The sequence below is a fragment of the Leptopilina heterotoma genome, unplaced genomic scaffold (genome assembly GCF_015476425.1).
Source record: "Leptopilina heterotoma isolate Lh14 unplaced genomic scaffold, ASM1547642v1 Lhet_169, whole genome shotgun sequence".
Taxonomy (NCBI): domain Eukaryota; kingdom Metazoa; phylum Arthropoda; class Insecta; order Hymenoptera; family Figitidae; genus Leptopilina; species Leptopilina heterotoma.
In genome coordinates this window covers 318612-335599 of record NW_025110885.1, presented here as the reverse complement: position 1 = coordinate 335599, position 16988 = coordinate 318612, and the positions used below count along the sequence as shown (strand labels likewise).

The window sequence follows — 16988 nt, the reverse complement described above, 5'->3', positions numbered from 1 at the left end:
ATTACTAATTAATCCATATTTAAAAGTTTGTTTTATCACTTTTATTAATTGTTTTACTATAACGATTCTATAATGAAAAGAATAGCTAAAAGTTGGAAACGTGCATATCGGCAACATAACCTCACATTTTCCATAACTACAATTCCGAAATTCAGCTTTTTAACAATATTGGATATTTTTTATTATTCAAAGTTGAAATTAACGAAGAAATTATTAGTTAATAAGTGAAATATTTTTGGAGTTTTGTATTTTTCATAAAGTCAGGGAATTTGTCCAATAATTAGAACATGGTTGTTGGCGCCGCCTGGCGTCGGTAGGAGGCAAACAATTGTTTTTTCCCGCGCATTCCCAAAGAGAACGTCGAACAAAAATGTTGATTTACTTTGAGTGTTTAGTTTTCATTTTATTTTGTGAAAAAGTAATATAAATATTTTAAATTCAGTGATCAATTCAACGTTTATTCATTTAGAGGCTCTGTAAGTATTGGCAAAGCAATTTTATCTTATTTGTTTATCATTTGGGTCAATTTTCATTGAATTTGTCGAGAACTTAGAAAATTATTTTTGTCGCTCATTGATTATGCAAATAAAATACATAAAATCATTTATTATTACACAGTAATTCATTTTAAGGATTTTTTAAAATCAGTTTAAATTGTTTGCATTGATTTGTTTCATTTATATCAACGATATCAACTAAAAATTGAAAATGTAAATCGAACATAACCTCATATTTTGCGTGCAAAAAACTTTTCCGGAAGTAAACTTTTAACATTGATTGAGATTTTTTAATGTTCGGAGTTAAAATTGTCGAAGTATGTTATATTTTATTAATGAAATAATTCTAGATAAGGTTGAATGTTTACATAAAGTGTGTGCTTTACTTAAGTTCCTCGAAGTTTACAAAAAGAATTTAAAATCAAAATTTTGAAAAATATTTGTCCCTCTGGTGAATGTTGCTCTAAACAGAAAACCGGCGCACTTCGCAAAAAAAATTGTTCTTGTATTTTAAGGTTATATTTCAAATGTCCCTTTAATTTTTGACTAATTTTGACATTTAATGGAGAGAAAGAACTATTTATTATTTAAATTTACTCAATAACGTTGTTCTTAATTCTTCACAATTTACGTAAGTAGGCACAAAAAATTTCTATAGCCCTTCATTCAATATTTTACAAATAAACGTTTTAAATTTTTGAGGAATCTTTTTTATTGTATTGTTTTTATACTGCAAAAGGTTCATTTAAAAAGTTTATTTTCACAGTTTATTATTATTTTACTATCTAGTTAATAAAAATTTAAAAATTAAACTATTTGTTCAAAAAGTGTTTTAGCAATTGTAGAAAATCTCAATAGTTTATATTTTTTTTTTACTGTAAATACAGTTCTTAAAAAATTATAACCTTATTTATTAAAACAATTTTTTTAGGATAGACATAATTTTTTAATGAAACATTTCGGAAAAAGATAAACTTTTAAGTACTGTAACGACTCAAAGATGTCAAGGTCAAGGAAGACAATATTTTACGATAACCTCCATAGAAGAGCTATTAAAACAATCTGGGCTTTCTCTGGTATATGTGGAGTGATTTTCTGCATAAGATTTTACAATTTTAAATTCAATGTTTCACCTGCCTTAAGAGTTGAACGTGAAAAAGTTGAAGCTGAATTTCTTGCTGAAGGAAAAGCAACAGAAGAAGATTTTTCTGCAACGTAGTTATGAAAGTAAATCTTTCACAGTCATTAGTTTATAAAATTACATGTTATCTAATTCCAAACTAGCATATATTCTCTTACTCGAATGAGATTTTCTCTTCTTCGTTTAATTGTATTTCCTCGTTTCAAAGGGTTATTGTAATAATAACAAGGGTTATTCTACCATAATCAATGTTAAAAGTTTATTTCAGAATTTAATTTAATAACTAGGAAATGCTAGAATAAAAATGATTAGAAAAGAGATTAAATTATGTTTAATAAAAATTTTTAATACTTAAAACAAAAATAAGTTTTTCAAATTCTCCTATGAATGATTGCTAGATTTTGGTAAAATTTCTGTGTCACATCAGAGAAACAGGTCTTGAGCAAGTGAAAGTATTTAAAAATGCGGACTTTACGGACCGAAAATTAAAAATTACGGACCATTTACAAACCAATTACTGACAAAAAAATAATCAGTCCAAGAACATTTCACTTAAAACTATACCTAAATTTAATTTTTTCATAACTATAAAACATGAAGATATCGAACATCGATTTCTTCTTGTTTTATAACAATTAATAGAAAGATGGTCCACAGATAAAATCATTATTTTATATTATAAGAATATTTTTACTGTAACTTCTTCAAAATTATTTTCATCATTTCAATTTAATTATTTTTTTTTTTTAAGAATTTTTAAATAAAATTCTTCTTTTATTTAGTTTTACGAAATTTCAATTATTCGTAAATTCTTCAATTAAATATGCGATGAAATTTTTAAAAAATTTGAATTCCAGTGAAATTTTTACTATTTTATGTAAATAATTAAATGATTGCATAGAATTTTATAAACATTATTTTAAATAATTGAATTCTGTTGGAAAATTTTATTAAAATAGTAGATATTAAAAATCATTGAATTAAGGAAAATTTTTAAATCAAATAATTGAAATTTTGCCAAGAATTTGATTAAAATTTTTGAAAATAATTGAATTTTGGAGAAAAATTTAATTATTTCTGTAAAGATAATTGAAATTTTGACGAGAATTTTTAAAAATTATTGAACATAATTGAATTTCAGCGAAGAATTTTATTATTTTTGAAAATAATTGAGTTTTTGCAATCATTTGTAATTTCTCTGAAATTCTTCAAATTATATCGTACAATTTACGAACTTTTTGTCCTTTTTCATTCAAATTACGGACTTTACGGACCTTTTTTTTCGAAAAAACTGACTTTTACGGACTTTAAGCAAATTTTAATTTTTAGTTTATGATTTACTATAATTATAGTTAAATTAAAAGAGCATTTTGTAAAAAAAACTTAGAAATATTTATTGATGCATACGTAGATGTGTAAAGGAGTGTAGAAAAAACAGTAGACCCTGAGTAATGTTTGTAAATGATGATGGATTTACATATCGCAATTTTTTTGTTTATGTACAGTGTTACCAGTTTAACGGTTTTAAGACATACTTACAAAAATGTGTTTTCATTATCTAAATCTTTACCGAACTTTTACGCAAATTTTGTATAAAAGGTAAATATATATATTTATATATATTCGGCATTATTTGAAAAAAGCTTAAAATTATTTTATAATTATTAGATTGCTATTGACAAGAATTCACATGACATATCGAAGATAGTACTTCGTTTTTTTTTTTTAACTATCTTGATATTATTTCGAATAAACTAAATGCATTTTAATTAATTCAAGTTTGTTTTTACTGTTAAAATAAATGAAAATAAAATGAAACAGCTGCCTCATTAATTTTTATCAATTAAAAGTAAATCACGAAAACAGATATACTATCTTTGACTATACTCGTGTTTTCTATAAAATTTGCATTTTCTTTTTTAAATAAACATCTTATCTATAATATGTACATTGTTGTGAACTTAAAAATTAGACTCAGAACTCAGTTCTTTTCGTATTCAACGAATTTGACGCACATTTTAAAGTTGTTGACTTTAAAAATATTTCCGATACACGCACGGTAGTCACAAAAGTTTTTTTTTATATATTTTTTCTTTTTAAATCTCGAACTTAAATCACTAGATATGTTTATTTATCATTGTTCGAGATTCCTTCTGATAAAAAATGATCACAAAACATGGTCCAAAATGTTCTACAAGAAAAGAAAAAGTTTACTCGAAATATAATTTTTTTTTAAAAAAATAATTTTAAATTAAATTTGAAAATTCAACTGAATTTCATAAATATTAACAATATTAACAATTTGAACATCCTCGAACCCTGTTTTTGTAAAAACGTTTTCAAGATTGTTTTTCTTTTTTTCTTTGCACTATCCCTGAATTATACACTTAAATGTTATTGCTCGACACGGGGCTTATACTGGACATTGAATCAATTCTCATTGAATCAATTTTTGCAACTATCTTCAATGCTGGACCCAATTTAATGCTCATTGCTGACATGAGATGATCCTCTTTCAGCAACATTAATGCTTGTCCATCAATTTCTTGAATGGCAAAATCTTCTGCATAATCCGCACAACCAGGTAGATTTCGAATAAAATCGCAGACTTCGTTTACCTATAAAAATTGAAGAAATTATTTTTTTTATTCAATTCCTTTTGAATTAGACAGTAGAATATAATTTCAAGGACAATATGAATAGAAATCCAATTTTGTTTGCAATAAGAATGCGAAAATATTACAAGAGTTAAAGAAAAGTTATTACCGTCCACTTGACAGGATTTATTTTTGGTAAAGAATCGTCTATACTCGGCGTTGTGCTTGTCGTTAATGATTTATCCTCTCCATTTTTCTTAATTGCTTCCATTTCATTATTTTTAGCGTCAATTTCCATTTCCGTCCATTGTTTTTCTCCTGCGTCACGATCCCTATTTTCTCGTTTTTTGCTGAAAAAAAGAATTTGATTTAAAATTCGATAAAATTCAATTCAATTTGATCTTTATTTTTAAACTTTATTTTGAGATTAATTTCAGTGAAGATATTTATAATTTACATACCTCTTTCCGCATATTGATGAACAAAATCTCTTGTCTTTCCTGAGTTTTCCAGTTTGTTCATCCATTTGTTTTCCGCAGGCTTCACATTTGTTATTATGATTATTCTCCATATTTTCGTCATTTGTGTAGTTAGCTTTCTTTCCTAGAATTGAAATTAAAGAAAAATTTGTAAATATAATTTTATTTAATGCCTTAATTAAAAATTAATAGAAAAACTACTTTCGTTTTCCAAAAAAATCTCTAATAAAAAATAAAAGTAAAAATTTTCTTACTTGGTGGCTCCTCATAACCATCCTTTTCACTATTGCGATTAGAAATTGAATCTTGACTCAGGGAACCATTGAGATTTGTTCGGTTGATAGCGAACGGTTCAGAAGCTGTCAAATCATATTTATTTTATTATTATTGTTTAAATTTATTTCCAAAAAAATTTAATCACAATTTCAGGTCTCGGATCGACTTTAAGGCGCAAAAAAAACTCGTTTTAGTCGATTAAAAATACAAAAAAGTCGAAAAAGTCGTTTATTAAATTCAGTATTGTTACAAAAATTTTATTTTGCATTTCCCTGATTTCTAAATTCAATTATTCAAAACTTCAATAATTTTTTAAATAAATACTTCTTTTTTTTCCTCGAGAAATAAAATTTTAAAAATTTCAATTTAAAACGTTCTGAAAAATAATTTTCAAAAATTGCAACTTTTGTTCTTTCAAAATTCAATTATTTTTTACAATTTTTAACTAAACTTCATCTCTAAATCAAACGTTTTTAATAATTTTCTGATAGTTCTTCGAGAGTTGAATTATTTAAATACAAAAATTCAATTATATATAATAAAAATGAAGTATTTTGTTGCAATACTTGGTAGAAAAGTCGAAAAAGTCGCAAATTTTGAAAATAAGTCCAAAAAATCGCAATTATTAAAAAATATTTGAAAAAGGTGAAAAATTCATAATATCCGAGATCTGCAATTTAGCAAATAGGCAAATAAGCAAAGAGTAAAATTTACCTTCTTGAATCACAAATCCTTCGATCACATGTGTGAGTACTTGAGGTTTCACCATCGCTTTCAACGGAGTTTGTTTACTATTAACATTCATTGGCAATGATATTGGAACCGTAGATTCCTCGCTACCGGTTATTCCATTCGTTATTGAATTGACAGCTGTCGCCAAACCTGCCAATGGATTGTTATTCATATTATCATCTAATTTTCCTGTCACACTTTCCACATCCTCCTTCAAGGCAGGTTTACTTTGATCCACTTCTAAAAATAAAGGAAAATTTCAATTCCGTGTGTCATATTCAATTCAATCATTCACAAATTCAAAAGTTTGCATAAAAGTTAATCTGACTGTCTACAGATAGTCTGAAAAATATTTTGATTATTTGGTTCTTTTTACTCTTTTCGATATTAATTTACACCTAAAATACTGTCAAACTATTATGTAGAACAACAATTTTTTTCAATATTCAAAAGTAAAAATGGAACAAAATTCCCGACATTTCCTGGTTTTTTAGGTATTGTAGACGTGTTGTTAATTAGAAAGTGTAAAGATGAGGCTGAAGGCCGCAACATTTTTAAAAACGAAAAATGCTACGAGTATTTAATTTTGTCTTCAAATTGACGTTATTTTTGAGCAATTGTTTGTTAAGTCACAATTTTTCTTAAAAATCTAAGCACACGAAAACTAGAGATGAATTTAAGTTGAAAAATATTTCGTTTTTGAAAACGTTGCGGAGTTGAGCCTCATGTGTAAAGTGTGAATTTAATTTTTGTTGATGCACAAAGATTTCTCCAAATTCTTACCTGTCGTATCCATTGGGATTGGTGCTTCTTCAATGATTGGCATATCATTCTTCTTGGGAGTTGATTTTAGAGCCTCTTCACTAGGAACAGGCTGTTGATTCATTGTCTGAATATTTGTGTCCGTTTGTTGATTTCGATCCAGAGAAGTGACAACAATTTGAGATGTTGTGATATCCTGCTGTTGAGGTGTATGCTGTTGAGGTTGTTCCGCAGATTGTGTTACCATTGGCATTGTGTGCACTTGCGTTGTTCCATTCACCAAATGATTCGTCATCATTGCCGAATTAAGAGTTTGCTGCTTTATTGTAATGTTGATTAATATTTTTCGTCAAAATTTATATTTAAATGTAAATTTCAAATTCTGTTTGGAATTTTTTGAATTTAAAAAAGTAATTCCATGTGACAGGTCTTAATATAAGTTTTCAATTTTATTTTAACTTATAAGTTTATGTTTACAAATTGCGTTGCTTTGATTTAGAAATAGCTGTCACGTGAAATAACCCCCTCGAGATATAGCAGAACTAGTGATGAATAATTTTTAGACTTCTTCATACCGGTAATTGTAGTTGTTGAACGGTTGTCATCGGAGACTGAGGGACTTGATTCATCTGCAGAGTCGTCGCCACTCCAACTCCGCTCATCGAGACGACGGGCATTATTGGTCGCTCTCCTCCAAGTACAACATTCGTCTGCTGTTGGTGATGCTGTTGCTGCTGCAAGGCCATACCGCCTGGAAAAAATATAAACAGTTCGGTCAATCAATTGTTATCGTTTTTTTCTATTTTGCTTATTATAATTATTATTACATCAATCAAGAGAAGTTAATATTAGTATTATTTTAGTTGTTTTGAATTGGATATTGCAATATGAATTATTCTTTGAAAATTGCCACTCACCCATCATTGGTTTGGGTTGTATTTGTTGCTGAGAGGATTGCTGTTGTTGATACTGTTGTTGGAGCTGCTGTTGCTGGATATGTTGCATCTGTTGAATGAAGACCTGTTGATGTTGCTGTTGCATTGTTTGTTGTACTTGCTGCTGTGTCTGTTGTGGTGATTGCATAACTGTTTTGTTTTGAGGGCCGAAATTTTGTTTGTCAGCAGTGGACATGGGTGAGCCAGGTGGTTGCGCAGAAGTTGCAACGGAAGTATTTGCAGTAATAAGTATTTTATTGACGCCACTATTGCTCACGACAGGTTGTTGTTGCATTATCATAGTTGCATGATGTACATTGGATTTAGTTTGATTAGCCGCATCGGTTTTTGTTGTTGCTATTGCAGCATTTGGACCGGGACTTGTGCGAACCACTGGCTTACCACGGCCTTTACCAGCACCGCCACCTCCTTTGCCAGTCTGAATGCAAAAAATATCGAAAACGGTTCTCTACATTTTTTATCTTTTCAAAAACAAAACAACTTCCCTCACGTGTCGCGTGTTGCAAAAAGAATATAATAATAAATTTATCAATTTCTCTGAGTCATCAGTAGACACTGAGAATTTAATAAATAAGCGAAAAAGGAAAAAAAAACTTATGGCGTTTTCAGGATGTATTTTTTAAATTAAATTATAAAAGTATACCGTTGTTTGTACTCCGTGAACTGTTTGAGTGGAGACGGAACTGGCAGGACGGATATTGGCGGCTTGTAATCCTTGTAGGGAGGATGGAAGAATACTCAGTGGTCTCTGTCCACTAGAGCTTGGTTTTCCTTGTTGCTGTGGCTGCTGTTGAATTTCCATTACTCGCGGTTTTCCGCTTGCAGTTGTGATTTGTTGCATGCCTTGAATTTGTTGCTGCGCAGCTAGAGCTAAAAAGGAATAATTATCAGTCATGTATAATTTTATTTTTTGTTTAGTTTCAGAACATGATGAAGTACAAACCATTGTGGGCTTGGATCGGTTGAGGATTTTGAATGAACATATCCTGCTGCGTTGGTCCTCGGATGAATATTTGGTTTGGTGCTGCAGTCAAGAGAGTGGTTGGCGATTGCAAACCTGTCCAGGCGACTTGTGGGGCGAATTGCCAGGGAGCAAACTGCATTCCTCCACCTCGTCCTCCAGAAGGTGTTCCAGGTGCACAGGCAGTGTACTAAATCGTCAGGAATTCGGTAAGTGAATTGTTTTAAAAAAAACTTTACTAAACTAAAGTGAACTTCCACTGAACCAAAGTTTAACTTCCACTTAATCAAAGTTAACTTTCACTTAAACTAACTCTACAATGAGATTTTGAGCAACAATAAAAAATGAAATAAATTCGCACTTTTTGTACTTGATCCTGTTTATTGTTGTTCTGCTGTTGTTGCTGGGGCATGGACTGTGGTGGCTGTGGTGAGCCAAGAACTCCATGATGACCGAACACAACGGTTTGTCCACCTCCAGCGGTCGAAGTAGGTACTGGTAAATAGCCAGTTAGGAATCCTTGGACTTTGGTTCCACCAGATCCAGGATGACCGCCACCTTGTCCAGGATTGGATGCTGTGGTTAGCATGTGAGGCGTTAATTGCGTTGCCGACGGGAATGGTTTACCCGCAGTTATCACCTGTGAATATTGAAATTCAAGTTTCTCTTCGCAATCAGAATTCCCGTTCAATTGAGCTGTCTGAAGTTGGCGTCGATAGTCGTTTTTTCTTCCAGGAGCGAAAAGGAACTATTTGTTTTTGAAAGATTTTAGGTTTAAAAAGTGCCCTAAAAACTAATTTCACACTATTGACGAGTAAAGAAGTGAAATTAGTGACATTTTCATCTCTAAACACTGCGAATAAGTTTTTGACTAACTTCAGGGACTTTTCAACTAAAATAAGTTTTCCCTAACTTTAGGGTCTTTTTAACTAAATGCCGATTTTCAAGAAAATAAATTCTTTCTTTTTACTTCTGCTGTTCGAAGTTAAAACCTAGTAACCGCATTTTCCTTAAGTTTCAAGTTCTATAAACCTTACGGAAAATGCGGTTACTAGGTTTTAACTTTCAACAGCAGACTTCCTAAATTATATTAAAATAGAAAATTTTTTCTATTAGTTAAAGGATATGAATCGTTTTTTTTGACAGTTTAGAGAGATATTAATTTACCTGAATAGATGATGGATTGATTCCAGCAGGATGAAGAGCTAAATTCCCTGGCATGATTAAAGGTCCCCCTTGAGTATTGTACAGTTGTTGTAAGTGATAGGCTTGGCTTTGAATCGGTTGTTGAATAACTTGCACAGCTTGGGGATGAGCAGCCATTGTCGTAATTGTCGTTCCGCCCTATTTAAAAAAAATCATTAAAACTTTGCCACTTTTTTTTTGATTCAGTAAAAAAGGTACTAAATTTAAAAAAGTTAAAAGAATATTCATACCTGTTGTTGAGGCATAATGGCTGCAACTTGAGGTTGTACTTGAACTTGTGTAGGTACGACATTATGTTGACCATTTGACTGCTGCTGTTGTTGTTGATTTTGCTGTTGTTGAACTTGCTGCTGAACTTGCTGTTGTACTTGTTGTTGAACCTGCTGTTGAACTTGCTGTTGTACTTGCATTTGTTGTTGTTGCACTTGCTGCTGTTGAACTTGCTGAACTTGTTGTACTTGCATTTGTTGTTGCTGTTGAACTTGCTGTTGTTGTTGCACTTGTTGCTGTTGAACTTGTTGGACTTGTTGTACTTGCTGAACTTGCTGTACCTGTTGTACTTGCTGTACTTGTTGATTTTGTTGTTGTTGTTGTTGTACTTGCTGCTGTTGTTGAACAGCCTGCGATTGCTGTTGTACGTGTTGTTGTTGAACATTTTGCTGTTGCATTTCGTGTGTCACAATCATCATTTGTTGTTGCTGCTGCTGTTGAGCTTGTTGCTGTTGTTGTTGCTGAGGTTGAGATTGCGAAATCTCAATTTGCTTTACGTCCGTCATGATTTCGGTTAGTTTTTTCAATCAATTTGACTTCTTTTTTTATCTCGAACACATTCTTTAGTTTGAATCTCCTTTTTTTGGACTATAGATTCTATCTTAATTTACCTGGAATAGATAGGATTTTTCTTTAGTTGATAATTGACAAATTAATTATTTATTAGAATAGTAGGTAATAAATTACATGAATATATTCGGACAAGTGGTTTTTAATACGAAAAAATACTCCTACGTTTCGAAATCAATACGATTTCCTCTTCAGGAAGTCTTTAAAAAATAATACAGAAAACAATAGTAAGAATACACGAATACATTAATTAATAATTTAAGAACATTAAATAATAAATAAAATTACAGAAATAATATAAACTGAGGATAAAACAAATTATGAAAACAGAATTGACTTAATAATTTACTTTTTCTCTCTTATTTTCACTTTCGTTGATTTTATGAGACTATAAATGTCACATACAACCTTTATTATTTTAAATTTTAATTCATTTCTTAACAAAAAAAGAATATTTTTTGAAAAAAATTATTTTTTTAATTTTCTGTTCATGTGAAAGAAGATTTGTTTATTAATTTAAAACATTTTTCTATTCTACGATTTGAATTGCCCGCGAAAAAGTTAAATCTACCATTATTGGGACTTCTTCCGAGAAATGCTTTAATTTTGAGGTTAATGTCATTTTTTAGTTATTTTTCTATTATTTCTAAGAAAAAATGAAATTTGTTTATATTATAAGCGTTGGTAGTTAAATTTAAGTATGAAATAAAAGAGTTTTAGAAATTAAATACGTTTTTCATTGGTGATTGTAACTTATGTGTTCAGTTTATTCAGTTCATGTATATGTACATGTGATAGCGTTCAGTGTGAATGTAGTGCTCCGGTAAATTAATCAAATACCCTGTAAATAGTACATATTGTAGCAATAGAGTGCAATATTTTTGATTGCATTAGTCAGCGAGAGACTTTGATAAAAAAAGAATCGTTTTTTCTTGTGGTGAGTTTATGAAATTATTACAAAATTGCAAACCTAACCTAACATTCACACCTTTGTGTATACGAATGTTTTTAGTCAAGATTGTTGATTGGAAAAAATTGAATATTTTAATGAATATTATTATCCTTGTAAAATTGAAAATATCGTATAAGATGAAAACAGATATTTGGAAAGATTCTTATCTTTCCGAGAAATTAGAGGTTATCTCAAGTGCAAATACATATGCAGTTCAGTCCTTGTCATTGGCATAGCTTTGTTTTTTGTAAACTTTGAAAACTAGATAGAAGATTCTAAAAAACATCATTCCAGGTATAATGTAACTATAAAAATATTTCGACTTTCCTTTTTTTGTTTATTAGCAAAAATATTTTGAGGGCTCGAAATGAGACAAAGGATTCGACAAAAGGCGTCTTGTATGTTAATTGTGAATTTTACATATCTGATGGTTTTTTTTAAGTTTCAAAATCTACATGAGTTGTAGGTTACAGGAAAACTGGAAGTGATAAAAAAAAAAGTGTTTCTTTGTTTTTCGACACTTATGAGAGCCTCTGGCACTTGTACGCGTTGCTGAAAATCATTGTTTGTTCTTGTTTACTTCGTTCGAATGGAGTAGAAATCTTCACGATGGGGTTTAGTTTCGTTTGGTGAGGAAAAAGGAAACGTTTAATTAAGGAAAGACGCATAGGGTCGATTCTATGAAATAAAGGGAAACTGTCGAGGAATCGAGCCATTATTGTGGGTACAGTGGTGCTCATTTTATCTTCAAGTCAGCCAATTTTGTTTTGCAATTCATTTCATAGAAAAACAATTGACAAACATTGTTTGTATGACTCGCAATTATCTATAGACGTGTAAGTTTATTATACTTTCTTCTAGAAAGGGAAAATTTAAATCAATATTTTACGATTTCGAAAGTGTTCATCATTCTGAACTAACCCCTTTAAAACAGAACTGACCGCGCAGTTTGTGAAGCGAATTAGTCTGGGAACTTTAACAATAAATCCTACTGAAATGGATTGTTCATATGACGCTATCATTTCCGTCACGCTACTGGAAAATATAAATCCTGGAGAAAATTTAAAAGAAAGAACAAATAGAAATAAAATTCTCTACTTTATATAGGAATGAGACGAAATATAAATGAATTCGGAGAGAGCAACATTCAGCAGGCGTCAGTAGACAGAAATAAAAAAAGGAAAAAAAAGTCCACTGTAGACTGGCGACGTCGAGCGGAACCTGCGGCACTCTATACCATACAATAGTGACGTCAGGGTTCAGTGGACTGATTTCGAACCCAGTGAAAACTGGTGGCGTTCCATCTTGAAATGTCACAAAACAAAATGTCGTCCATGTAGAGACCACCATAATTAGTAGAGCGAAGAGGGTAGGGGAGTCTTCGGGAAAGACCGGTTCAAAGGAAGGCAAGGGAACGAGGGATCACGAAAGAGATATTGAGGGGGAGAGAAAAAAAAATAACGTTGGGGGAGAGAAGAAGGGAAAAGAGGGAGCCGAACGAACAGAGAAACTGTGGGGGAATTGAACAGCCAACTCGCTTTCATGGATATATCGCCATAATGGCAAAAATAATAATAATAATGATAAGAATAGCACGCGGCTCCCCAAAACATGATGGCACATATATCTGAAGGCTAAGCCCAAGGGGCGCGAATTTACCGAGGGCAGAGAGCGTCCCTCCAACTGATAACAACACATAGATTGCAAAATTTACTGATTTTTTGAAGAATAAAGAAGAATACAGGACGCCCTCGATAAAATGAAATTTTCCTGTTTCAGACACAAACTTTCTCCTTCACGTAAGTCTTTTAGTTAGTACATCCCTGAAGCTCTATGCTATAGACGGTTTTGCTCATGGTCGCTAACAATCAGTGGATACTCACATTGCGTCTGCGCAGTCACACCTAGGCACGTTTTGAATTACACTTTTCATGAAAAACAACACTTCACTTCACTCTTATAAAAACACTTTAAATCCAATAAATCCTGAATGTTGGTATGAATTTTTCGATAGATCCTGGGTTATTTTAACACTTGATAATTACACTGTGACGAGAAATCGACTTGGTCGCAAAGCTTCTGTCAGCATTGGTGGTCGTATTCGTTGTCTGCTGGCCTGTTCCCACTCGGGTATACACTGAAATCTCCTTGCCCTTCTCCCCCCGATGTACCACGAAACTCAAGCCCCTCTACGTATTTCAAACACCCCCTGGCCTTTCACTCCTGGCCCTAGTGTTCAAAGCCAGGATGATATGATTGGTCCGACGCGGACAAATCCCAGAGGTATCGTCGTCGTCTCGAAAGGCGGAGCTTTCTGGTATGGGGGTTTTACGGGCGCATGCCTGCTGCCGACTAACGGTACTCACACAGGTAAAGAAACAGGCATTCAATCGTTACGGCCCTAACGAACCAACACTTGAACATTTCCCCCCTGGGTTGCACACGTCCGTGAGACGCTATAGTCCAGTTGGAGAATTCGCAGCATAGCCTTTACGAGATACAATGATGTAGTGATCATGTGGGGTGCCCTGCATTCCTTTCATCAGCAGGTTTCGAACCCCAATACAGGCATGCAGTCTTGGAAAGTTTGAATGTTGAGAAAATCTGATGATGGTCATGTGAGTGTGTTGAGTATATTTTCAGGTGGAATATTATTTGTTTATTATTATTTTTTTAATTTTAATTATTTAATCACTATTTTATTAACTATAGTTCTTACTGTTGCTAGCCGTGTAAAAATTGCATCTTTTAGACCCTATTGCATGGGTCTTACTTAGTAACTAGGAAAACTATTCAGGTCCTTGATAAACCCCCATTTCAATTGGGGATTTTAGATCCATATTCACATCAACTAGATTCATAATATAAACACTGCAAAAATTAAGTATCTGAAAAGTGACTACAAAGTTACTTAAAACATCTTATATTAAGATAAAACATCTTGTTTATCTTAATATAAGATGTTTTAAGTAAGTTTGTAGTCACTTTTAAGATGCTTAATTTTTGCAGTGTATTACATTTTTAATATCTACGAAAAATTTAAATAATAACTGATTGTAGGTGACCTATGTAGAAATTTTAATCTGATTTAAATGAAAGAGCTCCAATTCTGATTGAAAAAGACAGTTTTATTCAAAGTATCATGTTGATACTAAGGTGTATCAATTTGATACAAAACAATATAGATCAATTTTTTATTTGATCCACGTTTTTGGTATCAAATTATATAATTTAAATTTAATTTATACACTTTAGATTTCTTTCAAGAAAACTGTGTAAGTCTGGTCAGTTCCACAGCACCAAGCCCTTCACTGTAAAAACAAAGTCTTAAAGTACTTATGGCTCAAAACCTGTTTTTTTTAAATTCAACTAATTTTCGGGCTTATTTTGAAAATAAGACAATTTGAAGTCTTAAAACCAGTTTTATAATCCGAAATTTAGTAAATATTTGGAATAAAGTAAGATGTTTTAGTCAAAATTAGGCTTAAAACGACAAGACTTTTTTTCACTGTGTTTTGTAACTAGATTGGGCCAATATTGGTAAATTTCTACACATGGATTATAATTTAGAAATGTATTATTCTTTAAACTTCGTTCCTGGTCATGATTTTTAGTTGAAATTAGGTGCACGGCCCTAACGGGTTGAAGTAGGAATGCTTTTTGAAGCCTAAACAACTCTTTAAATTTCAATTAGTGACTGACTTTTTGCTATTGAATTAATTAAATTTGCTAATAAATTACTGCTTGTTAGTAAAATTTATACTAATTCAAAAGCAAAAAGTCAAATACTAATTCGAATTAGTATTTTTATACACAGAAAAAAATAAGTGTTATTTTAACAGAACATGTGGTGTTAAAACTGCACACAACATTTTTAACCGACACTCTCTTATTTTAACACTATATTTGGTGTTAAAATAACACTGGAGTTTGTTAAATTAACACTAGAGCGTGTTAAATAAATACACAATTTTTTGAAAGTATCAAATTGTTACAAAAATTTAAATCAATTTTTATTTTGTCCATATTTTGGTATCAAATTGATAAAAAAATTTAGATCAATTTTTTATTTTATCCACATTTTAGTATTAATTTAATACTTTCAACTAGAATTGAGTTAAAATAACACCATCTGAAAACTACAAGCAAAAAATTTAACATACATTCTTTTTCTGTGATATACTAATTCAAATTTCGAGAAAAGGCCCTGTTAAAATTTCTATAACAGAATATAAAATTTTTTCTGAAAAGTTTGAAATATTAAATAACAATAAGCCTAAAATTATCAAATGTTTAATAATTTTTATAATAACAAATAATTACCTATAAATAACTGCAAGTTAATTTTGTTAGTAAAAAACTAGATATTAGAATAGAAAATAGTGAAAGGTGAAAGGTTTATCTCCCAAAGAAATGTTAGGTTATGTTTATGATCATTTCATCTTCGTCATTAGTCGACTTTTTTTTAATTTTATAAAGTAAATCATTTTTATTGAAAATTTTGAATGTGGTAAGGATTTAAATATCATTGGTCAGCTCCAAGAGTTAATCCTCATCTTTTTATGAAATATCACTTCAAAACTAACAATCATAATCTAAAATTTTAGGTGCCCTCTTTACCGTGGAGCGTCACATATAATAATAAAAAGAAAAGTTTGACTAAAATTTTTCAATAATTTTACAGTATTAAACGTTTTTTAAAACTTTTAAATATTTAATAAAATTAAAAAGTATGTTTGACAAATTTAAAAATTTTATTTAATTTTTACTCAGACACTATTTTTAATGCAGGAAATTTTGATAGAACAGTTTTTTTGATGATCCTCTCTTTAGACCGTGAAGTGTATTAAATTGTTTCAATGCAACGTTTTGATGGTGTTTATATTTCTCAATATATTTAGAAAAACTACAGACCTACTGGGGCCCTCATAACACTTTCTAAATTTGAATTAGTAGAAAGTTACTAATGAAATGATGAAAAGTCGTCCACTTTAGTAGTAATATTACTATCATTTCTAAATTTGTATTAGTAAAAATGTTTACTTTTTGCTTTTGAATTAGTAAACTTTATTATAATAAATTAATCGAAATTACTAATTATTAGTAAAATTAATAATTATAGAAAGCAAAAATTCAGTCACTACTTCAAATTAGTAAAAAATTTTATTAATTCAAATTCAGAGAATTGCAAGGAGTAAAATTTTACTATTTAATTTGCTAGTAGAATTAGTAGAATTGTATTTATTTAATAATAAATTTGTAGAAACAATTAGTAGAACTGTGTTAGTAAAAGTTGAGAAAACAGTTTCACTAAATTCATTGAGTGAAGTAGATGACTAGCAATTCGTGAAATTTTATACTAAAAATCTTGTAAAATTTGACTAACAATTAGTAAAATTTGACTAAAAATTTGTAAAATTCCTCTGAAAATTATTTAAGTTTTACCATCAATTATAGTAACATTTTACTAATTGAAAAAAGGAAAAGTAGTCCATGGAAAATCACTGACAATTAGTGAAATTTAACTATTTGTTAGTAGAATTCTACTAATTCAGATTTACAGAGCAAATAAACTTTTTTAGTCCTATT

At 30.5% G+C, this 16988-nt stretch overlaps 2 protein-coding genes and 1 long non-coding RNA gene across 9 annotated transcripts in view; 2 read left to right on the top strand and 1 right to left on the bottom strand.

The window, feature by feature from the left end:
• The first annotated feature begins 657 nt into the window (after positions 1-657).
• LOC122499515 lies at positions 658-2001 on the top strand. The gene is made up of 2 exons (XR_006301341.1): positions 658-1128; positions 1429-2001. It is a non-coding gene; the product is annotated as an uncharacterized LOC122499515 (long non-coding RNA).
• Positions 2002-3011: 1010 nt separating this feature from the next.
• LOC122499506 (polyhomeotic-proximal chromatin protein-like) lies at positions 3012-13509 on the bottom strand. Of its 4 annotated transcripts, none has more exons than XM_043607898.1 (14): positions 13283-13509; positions 9838-10488; positions 9569-9745; positions 8763-9149; positions 8384-8591; positions 8084-8310; positions 7402-7858; positions 7060-7235; positions 6506-6803; positions 5705-5959; positions 4969-5073; positions 4697-4838; positions 4405-4585; positions 3012-4256 (listed from the first exon to the last, which is right to left on the bottom strand). In XM_043607898.1, the coding sequence occupies exons 2-14, from the start codon at positions 10381-10383 to the stop codon at positions 4026-4028; spliced, it is 3390 nt and encodes a 1129-aa protein (XP_043463833.1). In that variant the 5' UTR covers positions 10384-10488; positions 13283-13509; the 3' UTR covers positions 3012-4025. The 4 variants fall into 4 exon arrangements, with proteins under 4 accessions (XP_043463833.1, XP_043463831.1, XP_043463832.1 ...); XM_043607896.1 differs by having other exon boundaries at positions 5705-5962; positions 13283-13508; XM_043607897.1 differs by having other exon boundaries at positions 5705-5962; positions 6506-6800; positions 13283-13508.
• LOC122499508 (D-2-hydroxyglutarate dehydrogenase, mitochondrial) overlaps positions 8484-16988 on the top strand; it is a 48751-nt gene continuing 40246 nt past the window's right edge. For 2 of the 4 annotated variants that reach the window (XM_043607902.1, XM_043607903.1), the window contains exon 1: positions 11069-11384. The gene's annotated coding sequence lies outside the window, so the exon portion shown is untranslated. Of the gene's footprint in view, positions 8611-11068; positions 11385-11613; positions 11694-16988 lie in introns of those variants that run through there. The other 2 variants (XM_043607904.1, XM_043607906.1) reach the window with 2 other exon arrangements.